The sequence below is a fragment of the Dermacentor andersoni genome, chromosome 3 (genome assembly GCF_023375885.2).
Source record: "Dermacentor andersoni chromosome 3, qqDerAnde1_hic_scaffold, whole genome shotgun sequence".
Lineage (NCBI taxonomy): Eukaryota > Metazoa > Arthropoda > Arachnida > Ixodida > Ixodidae > Dermacentor > Dermacentor andersoni.
The window spans coordinates 29,762,194-29,777,587 of record NC_092816.1 but is presented as its reverse complement, the minus strand read 5'-3'; the positions used below and the strand labels follow the sequence as shown (position 1 = coordinate 29,777,587).

Sequence of the window (15,394 nt, the reverse complement as noted above, 5' to 3'; positions counted from 1 at the left end):
TGGTATCCAGCTGAAGGGAGGGCACGCAGCCGTGAGCATAGCAGGTGGTGACGGCCGAGGTTCAAGAGGCGAATTGCTGCGCAAATTGGCAATAGAAGAGCAAATGGGCCACGCGTAACATGCCCATGTCCCAAAACGATCGTTGCTGAATGGTTTCATATATGCGTTCTTCAGGTAGAACTATTACGTCGATGCGCTTTGAAGAGCATCATCCTTATATCAAAATAGTGCTTGTATCTTTGTTTCTTGTCGTCCTGGTAATCGATGTTGTTCTTGACCTGAGGGGTGGTGGAGCAAATCCAGAGTGCGTAAACCAGGCTGTTCTTTCTTGTCTCACTACACAAATGAGCTGAGAAGAATGAATGAATGCTTTTGCTTAGTGTTGGATTATCGCTGAAGAGATAACAAAATTTGTTGAGTTTAAAACACGACCAGTGGTAAATTTTACCAAGTGTTGGAAGCATAACTGCCAACTCTGGGTTCCCAAGTTTCTACACAAATTACCACAAAAAGCTGCAAAGTGTGAAAAGCCAAGTATGAGACACTGTGGCGTCGTCGAAAACCAATATTTCCATTCTGCGGGCTATATCTGCTGCAGTGCAAACGGGCATGTGAGTATGATGCACTAATTGGCAGTATACACGAAGTCTCCAGCATAGTTCCCAGCCCTGTGACCAATTTAATGAATGCTTTTGCTTAGTGTTGAACTATCGCTGAAGAGATTTTAACGAAATTTGTTAAGTTTATAATATCACCAGTGTTAAATTCTACCAAGTGTTCGAAGCATATCTTCCAATTCGGGGTTTCTAAGTTTCTACACAAATTACCACAAAAACTGGAAAGTGTGAAAAGCCAAGTATGCAACACTGTGACTTCGTCGAAAACCGATATTTCCATTCTGCGGGCTATATCTGCTGGAGTGCAAAGCGGGTATGTGAGCATGTTGCATTAATTGGCAGCCTACACAAAGTCTCCAGCATTCTCCCGAGCACCGTGAGCCATTTCCGCGGCCGAGGTACTTGTAGTCGTGATGCTTCATATTTATTGTGGCAGGAATTATATCGACACTTCAGGCGAATTTCTGCCGTCGCCATTGGCGCCACCATGACGTTCTGTATAAAGTCCAAGGGCGATAACATCGTCGCCGCGCGCCGTATGCTGTATGTGCGAGTGAAAGCGCACAAGGGTGAGCCGACGATGGCGGCTCAATCAAGTGAGAAGTGTCCATGTTTGCTTGTGCGCGCGTAACACTATGCTTCTTAATTTAGTAAGTGAATCTTTGCAAGTTTATACGTTCAGTAAAACCACTACGCTTACTTCGTATAGCTGTCTACTAATTTGCTATCGCAATCGATACTTCGCCTTTCGGGTGAAACTCCAACATTTTTCATTAAACAACTATAACAATCTTTGTGCGAAATTACGAGATTGAAATCAGTCTGCATCACAAAACCGGCTGACAATAATTTTTTTTTAAACGTACCATGCACTATAAGAATTAGTTCAGTGAAGGCGAAGCCAAACCAATTTTCTCTTCATGTACAGTGTGGATCACATTATTTCATGGCGCGCGTGTGCTAACACACACACACACACACACACACACACACACACACACACACACACACACACACACACACACACACACACACACACACACGCACACACACACGCACGCACGCACGCACGCACGCACACACACACACACACACAGACACACACACACACACACGGACACACACGGACACACACGGACACACACGGACACACACGGACACACGAACAATGCGAGGAAACTATAGTGACTCTTCCTTGTGTGTGCGTACGTGTCCAGTGTGTGCGTACATTCCACCTTTGACGATCAAACCATGCCTCCGACTTACAAAAGAACAAGGTGCAATATCATATAACACGGTTGGCGACCTGACACCCAGAGAACCAATACAACCGGCAAAAACATGAATTTTATCGCTCTTAAGCTGTAGGGTAGTCTTATTCCTGAAGGTTTCGAGCTACTGTGACTCAGAAGGCACACAGTACGGATGTGTACACATCTAGAAACAGAAAGATAAAATAAAGGGTATATAGTCATCTGGCTGATATCTAACTGCGGACCCTTCGACTCACTTGTATAGCCTTTGTAGCCTGCACATTCCTACCAGCTGTGAAGACTGCTTACATTCAGTGCCTTTGAACAACTAATTCATGCTTGTTTGCGGTACTTTGAAGCTGCCCCTGCTGTTCAGACAAGTAAGTGCAAGGCTGAACTTGATTAATTCGAATTCGATTTGATTCGCGGCGTCATCGTATGTTGTAGTCTAGGGCCGACATTGCCGTATAGCTTTCCAAAAGCGGCTATCGCGATGTCGTCATGCAAAATAAAAAGTGCAATTCTTGCAAGAAAATTGACGAAAGGCAGCTGCTCAGCCTTCGTGGAGTCTAAAGGGAATTTCGAGATATTGACATTCTAGCCAACTGCACCAAGTGGACATCGTTACGGTCCTTCATTGAAGCGTACAGAAAGCACAAAGCTGAGGATGCTGCGCGCTGCGCTGTAATGCTACGAGTATAAGCCTACTCAGAACGCACTTAAACCAAATTTTGCGTGGAACGAGGGCGTCCAGTCTCGCACGAAATAATTCCCTTTGTACAAAAGCAATTTCACGGGAGAAAGAGCGTCGTTGCATCAGACTTTCAAATGGATCTCCAAGGGCTCTCTGCACCACGATGAATGAAGTGCATGTGTAATTTTCGGTGTAATCAGTGTTTCATTGGCGCAACAACAACATACAGAAGACAGTGTTCCGAAAGTGGACGAACCCTACCGAGTGTGACGCGATGTACTCATTTTTGTCTCTACGAGCCTGTTGGATATCGCTAAAGAGGAGGGCATCTGTGCGGTCTATAAGTTATCTATGGTGTCGGAGTGCCGGCATAGCCGAAAGCTTGTGTTGGAAACGACAACGAACATTTTAGAAAAACACGCACACAGAGACTCATCAGTAGAGTGGACGATCGCTGGTTTCGTGATTTTCTTGTTCAGTCTGTTTCATAAAATGGGTGTCCCGACTATGTGTACGCAAGCTGCAACAATGCGATAGGCCGCCTTTCCGCCCTGACAGTTGGAAGATGGTCGGCAATGACCTGATAAGGTACCTTGATTACAGGCTGCATGTAATAGGGAGACTAAGTAACTTACGAGAAAATTATAAAATGAAAGTATAAAATGAGTTAAGTGAAGGTAACAACACAGAATGAAAACTATGACATGCACGACAGCAGCGACGGCAAGAAAACAAAATACGCAAACGACAACAGTGATCGGGCACCATTGCGAATGTTCTCCAATGTTGACGCCAGTGCGAAACAGCGTGGGTATTACTAGGTGTAATCGTGTGCTATCTAGTGATCAAACATCTTTACACAATTAGTTTATTTGTCAGGGTTCCCTGTATAGAGTATCGATTGAGGGGGTATGGTAAATCAGTATTAAAATATAGAAGATATGAAAAGCAACCAAGCAGGCAAGCTAGCAAAAAAAAAAGCAGACGTTGCGAATAAGGCTGAACGCGATGACAATATGCTTATTAGTTATTAGGCTCTTATCGTTATGCAGAAATTATCGCATAGTTAAAAATGTCGTCAGTCTATAGGTAGTTCATGTTGTGTTTCGAAACACAACACTTTGGCTTAACATATTTTATTGCACCCAAACAATATAATTCTGCACGCAGGACGCATATATATTTAGCAACGCACAAACGTTACGCTCATGCGCTTAATGCGCAGGTTAGCGGCGAGTATATCCTGCAAAACACGGGTGAGCACGATCAAGAGCTTCGACAGCGCTCGTTGCAGCCATATGAGCCAAAATCCTACTGCATCTGTGCTCCCGCGAGATAAGAAGAGAGATAACACGAAGCAGATAAATAGCGACGGATGCATCGCAGGCACTTTGGGAAAACAGCGGCCCTGAAAGAAATTGAACAGTCCAACAACGTTCAGTTCTACTGCGATCCTAACATCAACATGGCCATTTCGGCGTTCTTGTTAATGGAGGGCTCAAGCAACGTCATCTTCAAGCACAGTGAAAGTAGTAGCGGTCCAGTCGAAAAGAGGTTCAACCAAGTCCCACCCATTGAAACAGGTAATCTCACTGCAAAAGAACAGCCACAGAAGTTTTTCGGGCGCCCTAGAGACAGCAGAAATGCACGCAGAACAACAAGCGAAGTAGGTACGAGGCACCTGTCTTCAACGACGGTTGTGATCTCTTTAGCTACTGAAAAAAGTGTAGTACACTTTGCACGTATTTGTCATCCAGTGCTCTTCCTTCGTGCGGAAGCTGCCATTGACTACGAGGGTGACCTCCCGGTCGTTGAACGGCGTCCACGTGTCAGTGACTTTCCTGAGCCAAGAAAAGAAAGCCAGAACCGTCATGAATAAAGGAACAGAGTTATCAAGAGTGGCTGTATTATAGAGACACTGAAATGGGTGGTGTCCACTTTACATTCCAGCAGCAAAGGCTCTTTCAGTGCAATGACATTCAATCTCAAACACCGTGCTTTTACCGAACCATGGCTACCAGCAGCAAGGGCTGACGACAGGCACGTACGCAGGATTTTTTTTCGGGAAGGGGGGGGGGGGGGGAATTCAAGGTAGCTTTTCTATGCAAATGAGGTGGAGGGTACTTTTACTAGTACAAATGTGAATAATGCCCACCATTTGCCATAAAGACGCGTAAAGCCGCAAAAGAGAACTGAAATAATGTGTATCTTACAGGTACGCCTGTGAGATACACTTCTTCTTTACTTGGCAAACAAAGAACCACATCAAATGGACTCCGGAATGAAAGGTGCGCGGAAAGAACCTTGCCATGAACAAGTTAACAAGCGAGAGTGCAAAATAAAGATTTCTAGTAACGCTTTTTGAATTAGCCCTGGAAGAACTTCAGATAAATGTATATTTGCGCAACAATCACAGTTCTTTTGCATCCCTAGTTTACTCCTCTACCAAGTAGCAAAACCGACTCGTGTCGTTATTCGGGAAGTTGTGTAACGATGCGTGGTCACCAGTCCCGTACAACCGCGTAGAGCGCAGGACGCTGGGGTTCTAGACGTACTGCGCCCACCGCGGAAGGTTATAACCCTCCCCCCCCCCCCCCCCCCCCCGCCTTTAGCACAGCAGGGAAGTGGCTACGTCAAGTGGCTCGATTGATAACTGTAGAAGCGCAATTCAATACACACGGTATAATTCTCCAGTTCCGGCGGCGTTTTCTCTACTTCCTTTTTAAGTCAGAAGATGCTGATCCATAAATATTTTCACAAACAATTTTCGCTTTTCCTCCCTGTTTGGCTGTTGCCTTGGCTTTCTCGCTTAGTAGATCGCTTAATTTCTCATCTCCTTGCGACTCTTGTTTCCAGTTGCCAATTTCGCCCGAATCGTGCTGTACAAAAAGAGAAAAACCACACGGGGTAACGGGTGACAGTCATATTGCTTATGGGTTTAAGGGTTATTGCAGGGTCTGATAATGAACGCTTTTTCTCAATATCTTATTTTCCACCTTATCTAACCCATATCGTGGATATATGGTTCCGAGGATCCGCCAGCGTCGCGGCGAGGTGTCACTCGAGGAAATAATGAAGCAAAAGGAAAAGTTAAACGCAACTGGCGTTTTCTCCGGCCACAACTCGTTCCACGAGCTTACAGACCAGCTGACTCTGAACCGAATCCCTTTCCTGGCCCCTGGATTAGTATAAACAAAGAATATTGAACTAACGAAGCAACAGGGATGCGCGTGATCGTTGAATCGATGGTGACATAAGAATTGTGTTGGACATTATAAATAAATAAAAATATTGTAATTAAAACATTAAATAGATGGTGCAATAGATGGTGACAACTGAATTCATCTTGAGTTCATCGTGCAGGCACCGAATCGATGACAAAACTGGCCTCCACACCTCAGGAGACGCCGATAACTACCGCCCTCCAAAAGGAGTGAAAAAATTGACAACTATTCCACTCCGTGAAGATGGAATGGCAGCGAAAGCTGACGACGGTCAAAGCTCTCAAACGAAAAGCAAAGTGTTTCACATCCGCTGCCGGTCGGCCTGAATATAGTGTAATATCGGCTCGACCCGCGGCGGAGCGAAGCAGGCGTTAAGCACCCCGCATATGGGGGTCCATACCGAAGGTCGTACAATGCCGGGCCGACCCGCGGTGGAGGTGAATCAGGCATTAAGAACTCCCCATACGTAGGCCGATACTGAAGATATTCAAATACCGGGCCCACCCGCGGTGGGGGTGAAGCAGGCGTTAAGCGCTCTCCTCACGTGGATCCATCCCGAACGTAGTGCAATGCGGGGCCGACCCGCAGTACAGGTAAAGCAGGCATTAAGAACTCCCCATACGTAGGCCGATCCCGAAGTTATTGCAATACCGGGGCCACGCGCGGCGGGGGTGAAGCAGGCGTTAAGCGCTTCCCACATGCGGTTCCATCCCGAAGGTAGTGCAATGCCTGGCCGACCCGCGGTGGAGGTGAAGCAGGCATTAAAAACTCCCCATACGTAGGCCGATCTCGAAAATATTGCAATACCGGGCCCACCCGCGGTGGGGGTGAAGCAGGCGTTAAGCGCTCCCCACACGTGGGTCCATGTCGAAGTGCAATGCCTGGCCGACCCGCGGTGGAGGTGAATCAGGCATTAAGAACTCCCCATACGTAGGCCGATACCGAAGATATTCAAATACCGGGCCCACCCGCGGTGGGGGTGAAGCAGGCGTTAAGCGCTCTCCTCACGTGGATCCATCCCGAAGGTAGTGCAATGCGGGGCCGACCCTCGGTACAGGTAAAGCAGGCATTAAAAACTCCCCATACGTAGGCCGACCCCGAAAATATTGCAATACCGGGCCCACCCGCGGCGGGAGCGAAGCAGGCGTTAAGCGCTCCCCACAGGTGGATCCATCCCGAAGGTAGTGCAATGCCGGGCCCACCCGCGGTGGAGGTGAAGCAGGCATTAAGAACTCACCATATGTGGGCCCATCCCGAAGATTCCGAAGGGCGCGTTATAGGTTCCTGAGTCCACAGGGGTATGTGCCATTGATCTTGGACCCTTTTTGCATTATCAGCAGGATCGGCCCACATCATGATTTTTTCTGTTAACGGACGCCGAAAAACAACTACGGAGCATAGTCATGGACTGCTTTCGCTGTAAAAGGCAGCAAAGTGTTAACCGCCGAGTAGATTGATTTGTCAAAGCTTTAGGAATGTGTGTGAGGAGTGGTGCCTTGGGCGGATAGGGGGGGGGGGGGGTTATGCCGCTTAAATTCGGAGGGGGGGGGGCCGGGCCCCCCCTTGGGTACGTGCCTGGCTGACATCATGAATACCACTCGTTTTTTACACCAGCTATTAAAGAATTGTTTACCGGCTTTTGGTGCCAGATGTGTGATCCCACCGGACGTTTTTTGCGTATGAGAGGAACGTGAGGACTGCTTAAGTTTCTATAGGCTCACAAACACTGGAAATACACGCGTGCATGCAGCCCATAAGTTGTTATGAGAGAAAGTAGGTGACTTACCCAGTTGTCGCAAAGAGCACAATGTCGTCCAACGTAAGCACGGGTTCGAAGAACTGCTGGGCCCCCGTGGACACATAATGATGCACCGTGGCGCCACTTGCTGCAGCTGCTTCGGCGACCGAGCGCATCGGACAGGTCATGGCGATATCTCGGATAATTTCGCGAAAGCCACGCAGATGCGGCTGCTTCAGGAATGTCTTGAGCGCCTCTGGCAGGTTCCTGTACTCCAGGTGGTACGTCTCGGAAAAGAACGCCAGGCAGCCGTGAAACGCTTCATCTACGTTCATCGTGCCCGATATGTTCATGCCGGGGGCGACGTAGTCGTCGAAAAGCGTTTCACCCTCGGACATGCTGGTTCCGCAGATGATGTCGATTCCCTTGAGGTCACCCTGGGGCTTGGGACCTTCTGCTGAATAGAGTTCGTTCGACAGCGGAGCCCTGTACCTGGAAGGGACGAACCGCAGAGGAAGCAGCGTCTGTGCAGCGGACACGATATTCCTGAAGTCCTTCCCTCTGAGGCACGCGGCAATTTCCGAGAGCCTGAGATCCTTGGGGCAGTTCATGGCGGCGCCCAGAAGGGAGGGTGCGGTCTCCTCGTTCCGAGGAAACAGCGATGTCACCGACAGACCATGCAGGATGAGTCGCTTGAGGTAGCGGTCGCTGTTGGTGAAGAGCAGCGAGGAGAACATGAAGCCTCCGCTGCCGCGACCCAGCGCCACCATCGCGTTTCCGTCGCCATGGAAGACGGCAGCGTTGTTGTGCATCCACACGACGGCGAGGTGCGTGTCGTAGATGGCCACGTTGCCCGGGGCGCTTCTGTCGCCGACGCCCGCAAAAAATCCGAGCACGCCTTGCCGGTGGTTGATCACGGCTACGATAAAGTCGCCGTGCAGGGCCAGCCGCTGCCAGAAGCGCTCGTGGTCGCGCACGTCTCCCGTCTGCATCCAGTCGCCAGCGACCGCAACGACCACGGTTTTCAGCGGATCGCTGTCGTTGCACACATACGGGGCCCAGATGGAGAGGCGCAGGCAGTCCTCGTCGGAGGACGCCAGCAGGGGGCCGCTCTGCGGGCAGCGCGGCCCGTGGGCATCAGCGTCCCAAGTACCGTTCGGATTGAAGTAGCTGACCGCCTTGGGCAATGAGAAACAGTCATTCATGAAAGGAAAGATTGCCATCCACGCTATTGTAGCACAAAGCCATAATGGAAACATAATACAGGTTTCTCAGAAAGAAAGCTTTGCAGTTGAACAAAAATTGGCCCTGGTTCGAGGGGTGTCAAACCCGGGGACAAACGCCTCACTGGGGTGGTCGCCCTATCAACTGAGCAAACTATAGAGGCTATCAGACCGTAAAGCAGGGGCGAATTTATTGACAACTTAAAGAATAAAGACGCTGAATGCGGCAGACTTGTGAAAGCTACAGAAAGTAACCTATTGCAATTACAATTAATTCATTCCAAAATGTAGTTCACCACACTTACCAATGACTGCCCCACGAAAGTGATTGAGTAATTACACAATACTAACAGATTCCTTCTACGTTACTTTCCTCCTGGCATTTATTAACATGGAATATATACAGTAAACAGAACCAGCTGGCCGGGCACTTAAATTGTGTCCTTTGCAGCGCTTCATACATTGTTTAACTGCACTAAAAATTGCTTTAAAAAGGATTTGTTCGTCTTCATCCCTTTTCTTGTTTTTTTTGTGAAGACATCAGCAGCGACACTGACGACTTGCTCAAGGAGAAAAATGAGGGAAATACAGGGAGCTTTGTCAGCTGTTTCGCCCAAGGTGTACGCTGGGGTGTAGAACGCTGTTGCAGCGCGCTGTTGTTGCGCGCGTACGGGTCCTGCGCGGAATATTGTGGTTGCTCAGCGTCTAGGATCTCTGTGATGTGTAGCGCTTGGTTGTTGCGGGAACTTAAGTGAAGATGCTTCCGCATGGGTCAGTGAAAAGCTGAAGAACATCGTCCATGTGCTATTTCCTGGCTATAAAGTGCCAAGATGCCTTCGCTATGGAGACATGCCAACACCTCTTCAAATCGTCAGCCAACATGGATCGATCACTTTCTCAATGGGCGCAAGCAATTCCCTTCAGCAAATAACAATCGCTCGCCACTAGCCGACGTTGCTTCAGGAGTACCCCAGGCCGCTAGGTTATATATATATATATATATATATATATATATATATATATATATATATATATATATATATATATATTTATATATATATTAAAAACCTACCGGCTAACATTACTACAAAACTATGGCTACTTGCTGATGAATGTGTCATTTACAGGCTAACGTTACTTTAAAACTATGGCTATTTGCTGATGACTGTGTCATTTACAATCGACTTAACTCCTATGACGACTCCTTGAAATTGCAATTTGGCCTACATATCATTGACGGCTGGCGCAACAAAAAATGGAATGTGCTGTTAAATCTCACAAAGTACAAATTAACGACATTTACTCGCACACACCCTAATTACCAAAATCTACATGATGAATAATATCTCTACTGAAGCCACATCAGCATACAAATACCTCAGAATACATATGACATCATCGCTATTATGGATAAGCTACATAGAAATTTGTTCCAATGCTTCACGAGAACTGGGCTACTTACGTCGAAATTTGAGCACTGCTTCAGCAGAGGTTAAAAAACTGCCATACCTAACGTTCGTCCGTCCAAAACTACAATATGCATAGTCCATTTTGCATCCCTCACAAGCATATCTAACCGCGTATTTGGAATCAATTCATAACCGTTCCGCTCGCTTCATCACCTCAAATTACTCGTCTTACGTCGATGAGCAAAACGTGAACAAGGTGAAAGCAGGAGCCAGGCTCCTGCTTTAACCCTGTTCACGTTTTCCTCATCGTCTTGAAGTTCCATCTCCCGCATTCCCTGTGTTTTCCCTCGTCTTACGTCGGTGTTTCGTCACTCAAGCAATCACTTGGTCTGTCATCGCTCGCGTCACGCCGTGTCCTATCTGGCCTTTGCCTGCTCCGCTCTTTCTTCGACCATCCGAAATCACACTACGTGCTGCTAAAACCACAATCTAGAGCGTCCTCTTGACTCAGCCATACCAAGACAATATCGTGTGTAAACGGCCGCACGGTATCTTCTAAACTCATCTTTCATTCCTAATGCCATAGTGTTGTGGAATTCCCTCCCAGAACACACAGTGGCATACACCAAACGTAAAGAATTCCACGCAAAACTAAGATTCCACTACACAGCCTCAGACGACCACTGTGACACCAACACATCTCAATAAATATTGACCTGATCTGATTTTATTTTTTACTGTTTACCCATTGGATATTCAATCTATTCTCATTTGTAGTTTTACTTCACTGACTGTATTTGTGGCGTATTTTTTGCATTCTTGTTCAAATAATTGAAGGTTACATGTTTTTATGACCCCCCTTATGCCTTCAGGCCAATATGGAGAAATAAATGGAATACAATGAAATCAGTGTGAGCGTTAAGATGACGAAGCAAATACTGAGCTTCCGGGTTTCCCTATCCGAACATTCGCATTTGCGAGGCTGCGGCATGGCACGATCTCGGCGTTCTACTGTAGTTTTTCTTCTAATTCAGGTTCTCAAAGCTGCATCGTTTGTTAGAGCTTGTCTCGTCAAGTATTAACTGGTTACAGGTAATTGGCCCCTGCAAAAAAAAAAAAAGGAATGAGTTGTAATGAGCGTTACCGAGTAAGCAACGTAACTGTTAATTTAGAAAATTACTGAAAAATATAATTAATTACAATTACTTAACTACATGTAATTTGATGCGTACAAGTCTGGAATATGACAAATTAGTCCTACGGAAGCCCACAAGGTTGAGGAAGGTTTATGAAAGCGAGAATTGTACTTTAGCAAGCAGCGCAAATAACGGGACAGAGAAAAGGGGCACTCGGGCGCCTGTGTCGTGTGTGTAATAATATGGTACGCGGAAGTAGGAAAAATAAACATGTGAAGGCAGTGCGCCGTGCGGTGGCGAAGAGTCGGTGTGACTCTTGGCAAATACCCTTTAGCGGGTATGTGCGGAGAGGGCCCTCATCATCATCATCATCATCATCATCATCATCGACACCGATTTGGGAGCGTCGACAGTGGCGCCTCGAAAGGCGTGACGGGACAGAGTGTGCCCGTGGCGTGAGCAGTGCGCGAGGTTCGGCGTCCGAGGGCAAAGAGCTTCCTCGCTGGGCAAAACAAAGGGACGAGAGAGCTGCGGAGTGAGAGCCAATCAAGGAAGCTGCTGAATTAGCGCGCTTAGCTGACGAGCGGCAGCGTGAGATCTAACAGCTAAAGCTGCAGCTTCAGTAAGGAGCTCGGAATATGCCGGCAGCGGCTTCTGAAATTTTGACAGCGCCCAGCACTTCCTCGTCATCCCTCAATCCACAGAAGTTACTTCCTTTGTTCGACGAGAAACACGATCACTTGCACGCCTATCTACAGTGATTTGAGCGCGTAGCAACAGGGCAGGACTGGCCACAAGAAAAATGGGCTCTCGCTGTGAGCATGTGTCTGACTGGGGAAGCTTTAACTGTGATCGGTCGGATGACTGCCACCGATTCACGAGATTACCCGGAGGTAAAGAAAGCTTTACTACAGAGGTTCCAATTCACGGCTCAATGCTACCAAGAGAAGTTTAGGAAAGCACGAGAAGTAGAGGGCGAAACTGGAATACAGTTAGCAGCAAGAATTTCAACCTATTTTGATCATTGGATTGAGATGGCTAACGTGACTAAAATGCATGAATGTCTACGAGATCACATGATCTCTGAACAGTTTCTGCGCTGTTGTGAACCAAAGCTAGTCATTTTCTTGAAGGAGCGAGAGTGCAAATCCCTTGACGAACTTGCTAACTTGACGGATCGCTTTCTTGAAGCGCAGAACTGGACAAACCAAGGAAAAGGTACCGATAACACAAAGGATTCCAGTGGGAAAAACATTGAAGCTACCAGGAAACAGCAACTCATGTGCATCCTCTGTCACCGGTTCGGGCATTTGGCCCCTGACTGTCGTAACCCACCTAAGTATATGCTAAAGTGCAAGTTGTGTGACAGAAGGGACATACAGCTGAAAACTGCCGTGGCATGAGCTGTGCGCGAGGTTCGGCGTTCGAGGGCAAAGAGCTTCCTCGTTGGGCGAACGGCCCATAGGAGCTATCGCCGCCCGCGCCACTACGCCACACCCGAGTCAACGCTGTCGCCGGCTCAGAGGCCACCTAGTCCCGCTCTTCCGCTGGACAACTGGTCTAGGTGGGCTGGCCGTCCTGAACCGGGGTGATCGAGTGTTCGGGTGAGCGGCCACAGGGCTACCCCGGCAACTGGGGACGTAACCCGGTGACTGAGGCCGTGGGCTCCCGAGCGCAAACCTCGCCGGAGGGAAACCGGGCACGCGGAGGCTCCAGTATATCGACTGTTGCGCAGGGCCACCTGAGCCCCGTGAGGCAGTCCGAACCTGCTGTCCGACCCGGCTGTCCGACACGGCTGTCCAACTTTGCTGGCCGACACTGCTGTCCGAAACCGCTGGCCGACTTCGGTTCCACGAGGTCTCCGACACGGTGACACGCGCTTCCGCCTGAACTGTAGGCAGATTACAATTTACCGATACATATATATAGCTGCATGTCGTCTAGGAGGTAATTAGGGGAACTGTCGCGCGTGTGTGCCGTTTTCTATGTGTTATGTGCGTCAATAAAAGTCTGATGTGTGTTTGTGCTTCGGCGTGCTGCTTCTGCCTCTTTCTGGAGTGATCCTGCACCCAATAACATCACAGTGTGCCCCTGTTTTGCGTCCTGTTGTGCCATTACCACCAGCCCGAATTCCGAATCCACAAGATGCAGAATTTATCCTGCGAGCGCCCTTTGGACAAACCCGGGGCTGCGCCGAAAGGCACAGCGCCCTAATTCTCCCTTGACAAGTCAAGATGCTGAGCCGTCAGGCAGCAGTGTCCTGCGGAGAAGCATCGGCGAGCAACATGTTCAAACGTGCCGCCAAGTGCCAGACAGCCCGGCGCCGTACCTCCCCTTGCCTGGAGGTCAACGCGCCCGCCAACTTTGAACGGGGTGGCCAGCGCGGTCGCTGGTTGGACCTCTCGGACGACCGTCGAGTGCTCACTTTGTATTGGGCCGTTTGAGTGACAATGGTTTCTCGGGGCTTATAAGCCGCGGCGCGCCGCCTGGAAAACCGGATCCGCCGACCCACCGGGAGCCAGTGCCGCTCTCGACTGGAGTGAAATGTGTCACGCGTTTTCGCCGGACGTCGCCGTGCGGGAACAGTCGCGTTTGCTGTGAGCTCTCGGCCCCAGTGCCGATCCCTTCATGTCCTGTATAATGACCTGTATATAGTGTATAAAGTCCCTTTTGTTATTCTCACCGACGCCTGACTCGGAGTCTTCGCTACCAACGCTCTGTCACGAAACGGGTGACGAGCGCTACGGGACCACCTCAAAGTCGTAATAGTGGTGGCACCGGTGCAAAGTCGTAACAGTCCCCTTATTTGCGCTGCTTGCTGAGTATGTCTTCGCACCAACAACTAGCAACAACGGCTAGCCATTATTCTGAACAATAAATGTAGTTCCACGCTATAATCAGGTGCATGACAATTTTCGTTTTCGTGAACCTTCCACACAACCTTGCGGGCTTCTGTAGAACTGATTTGCCATCGGTGCATTTATTGGGCTAACCGGAAAATGAGAGCATGCCATCGATACTTGTAGTCTGACTACGTCAGGGACAGTAGATATAGGTAGGCGGGAAGTAAACTGAGAGAAAAATTTGCTTTAGTATTACGAAAGCCTCGTTCTCATAAAGCGCTGCGTAACACTGCTAAGCAAAACACTCTCCGCCATTGTTTAACTGCGTCATGCTTCATTTTATTGGGTCTCTGTCCGCGTCTGTTTAGTTGCAGAGTTGAGATATTAAAGGCACGCTCGAGAGCATGGCAGCAGCATAAGTGAAGGCGTACAACTGGCGCCGTCGGTCATATATATATAGTGGCGCGAACATCCGGTTTGGCCACAGGGTACCAAGACGATTGCCGCATACTGGAAGGCTAATGCGTCTAGTTTCTTTGATTTTTATTTTCTTGTTTTCACGTTATAGAGAAAATCAAAGAAAATAAAAGCAATAGAGTAGTGTGAGCATCGTCACACAGTATGTCCAAGCAGAATGCGTACGCCTGTCTCTGTTGATCTCTGGCCGACGCCGATATTGCGGGCAGCCCTTCGTGGCACAGCCTTGAGAGAGAAGGGGCAGTACCTTGGGCATGCCAAATCGATGAGGTCCGGTGGGAGGCTCGCCGTACGGGACGCCGAAGAAATGTCGCAGCACGCCGTGCACGCTGTTGTTGTCGGCTGCGTCGACTACGGTGGCTGGCCGACCGGTTACCAGGCCACTCGCTGTCAGCACTTCGAGTTGGTGGAGTCGCACCGTGCCACAGGCCCTGGCGGACGTGGCGTTGCGTGCCGGATTGTCGTCAGCGGGATACAAGTAGGCGACTCCGACGAGCAACAGGAACAGCAGTAGGGTGAAGCAGGTACCGATCCCCAGAGCAAGTCCGCTGCGAAGAAAGAAGCAGGCAGGATATCAGTGTCCGTATCAAAGACCTGCGCTAGAAATTATCATAAGATTAGGCCCCCGCTAGTCAAGCGCATGGTTCGGCCTTGCTCGTAAGACATACCTAGAATTGTTTACGTGCATTGACAACGACGGCAAGCGTCACTTACTTGTCCTCGTTGTCAATGCGTTTAAGCATCCTAAGTACGCCTTACCGGCAAGACATGACGTTGGAC

At 48.8% G+C, this 15,394-nt stretch overlaps 1 protein-coding gene across 2 annotated transcripts in view; it reads right to left on the bottom strand.

The window, feature by feature from the left end:
* Positions 1-3,684: 3,684 nt before the first annotated feature.
* Positions 3,685-15,394, bottom strand: part of LOC126518214 (cholinesterase-like) — a 49,261-nt gene continuing 37,551 nt past the window's right edge. For both annotated transcript variants that reach the window (XM_055065126.2, XM_050168059.3), the window contains 3 exons: positions 14,862-15,162; positions 7,575-8,704; positions 3,685-4,405 (listed from right to left, as the gene is read on the bottom strand). In XM_055065126.2, coding sequence (XP_054921101.2) covers positions 4,273-4,405; positions 7,575-8,704; positions 14,862-15,162 — 1,564 coding nt within the window. In that variant the 3' untranslated portion in view covers positions 3,685-4,272. The remainder of the gene's footprint in view (positions 4,406-7,574; positions 8,705-14,861; positions 15,163-15,394) is intronic.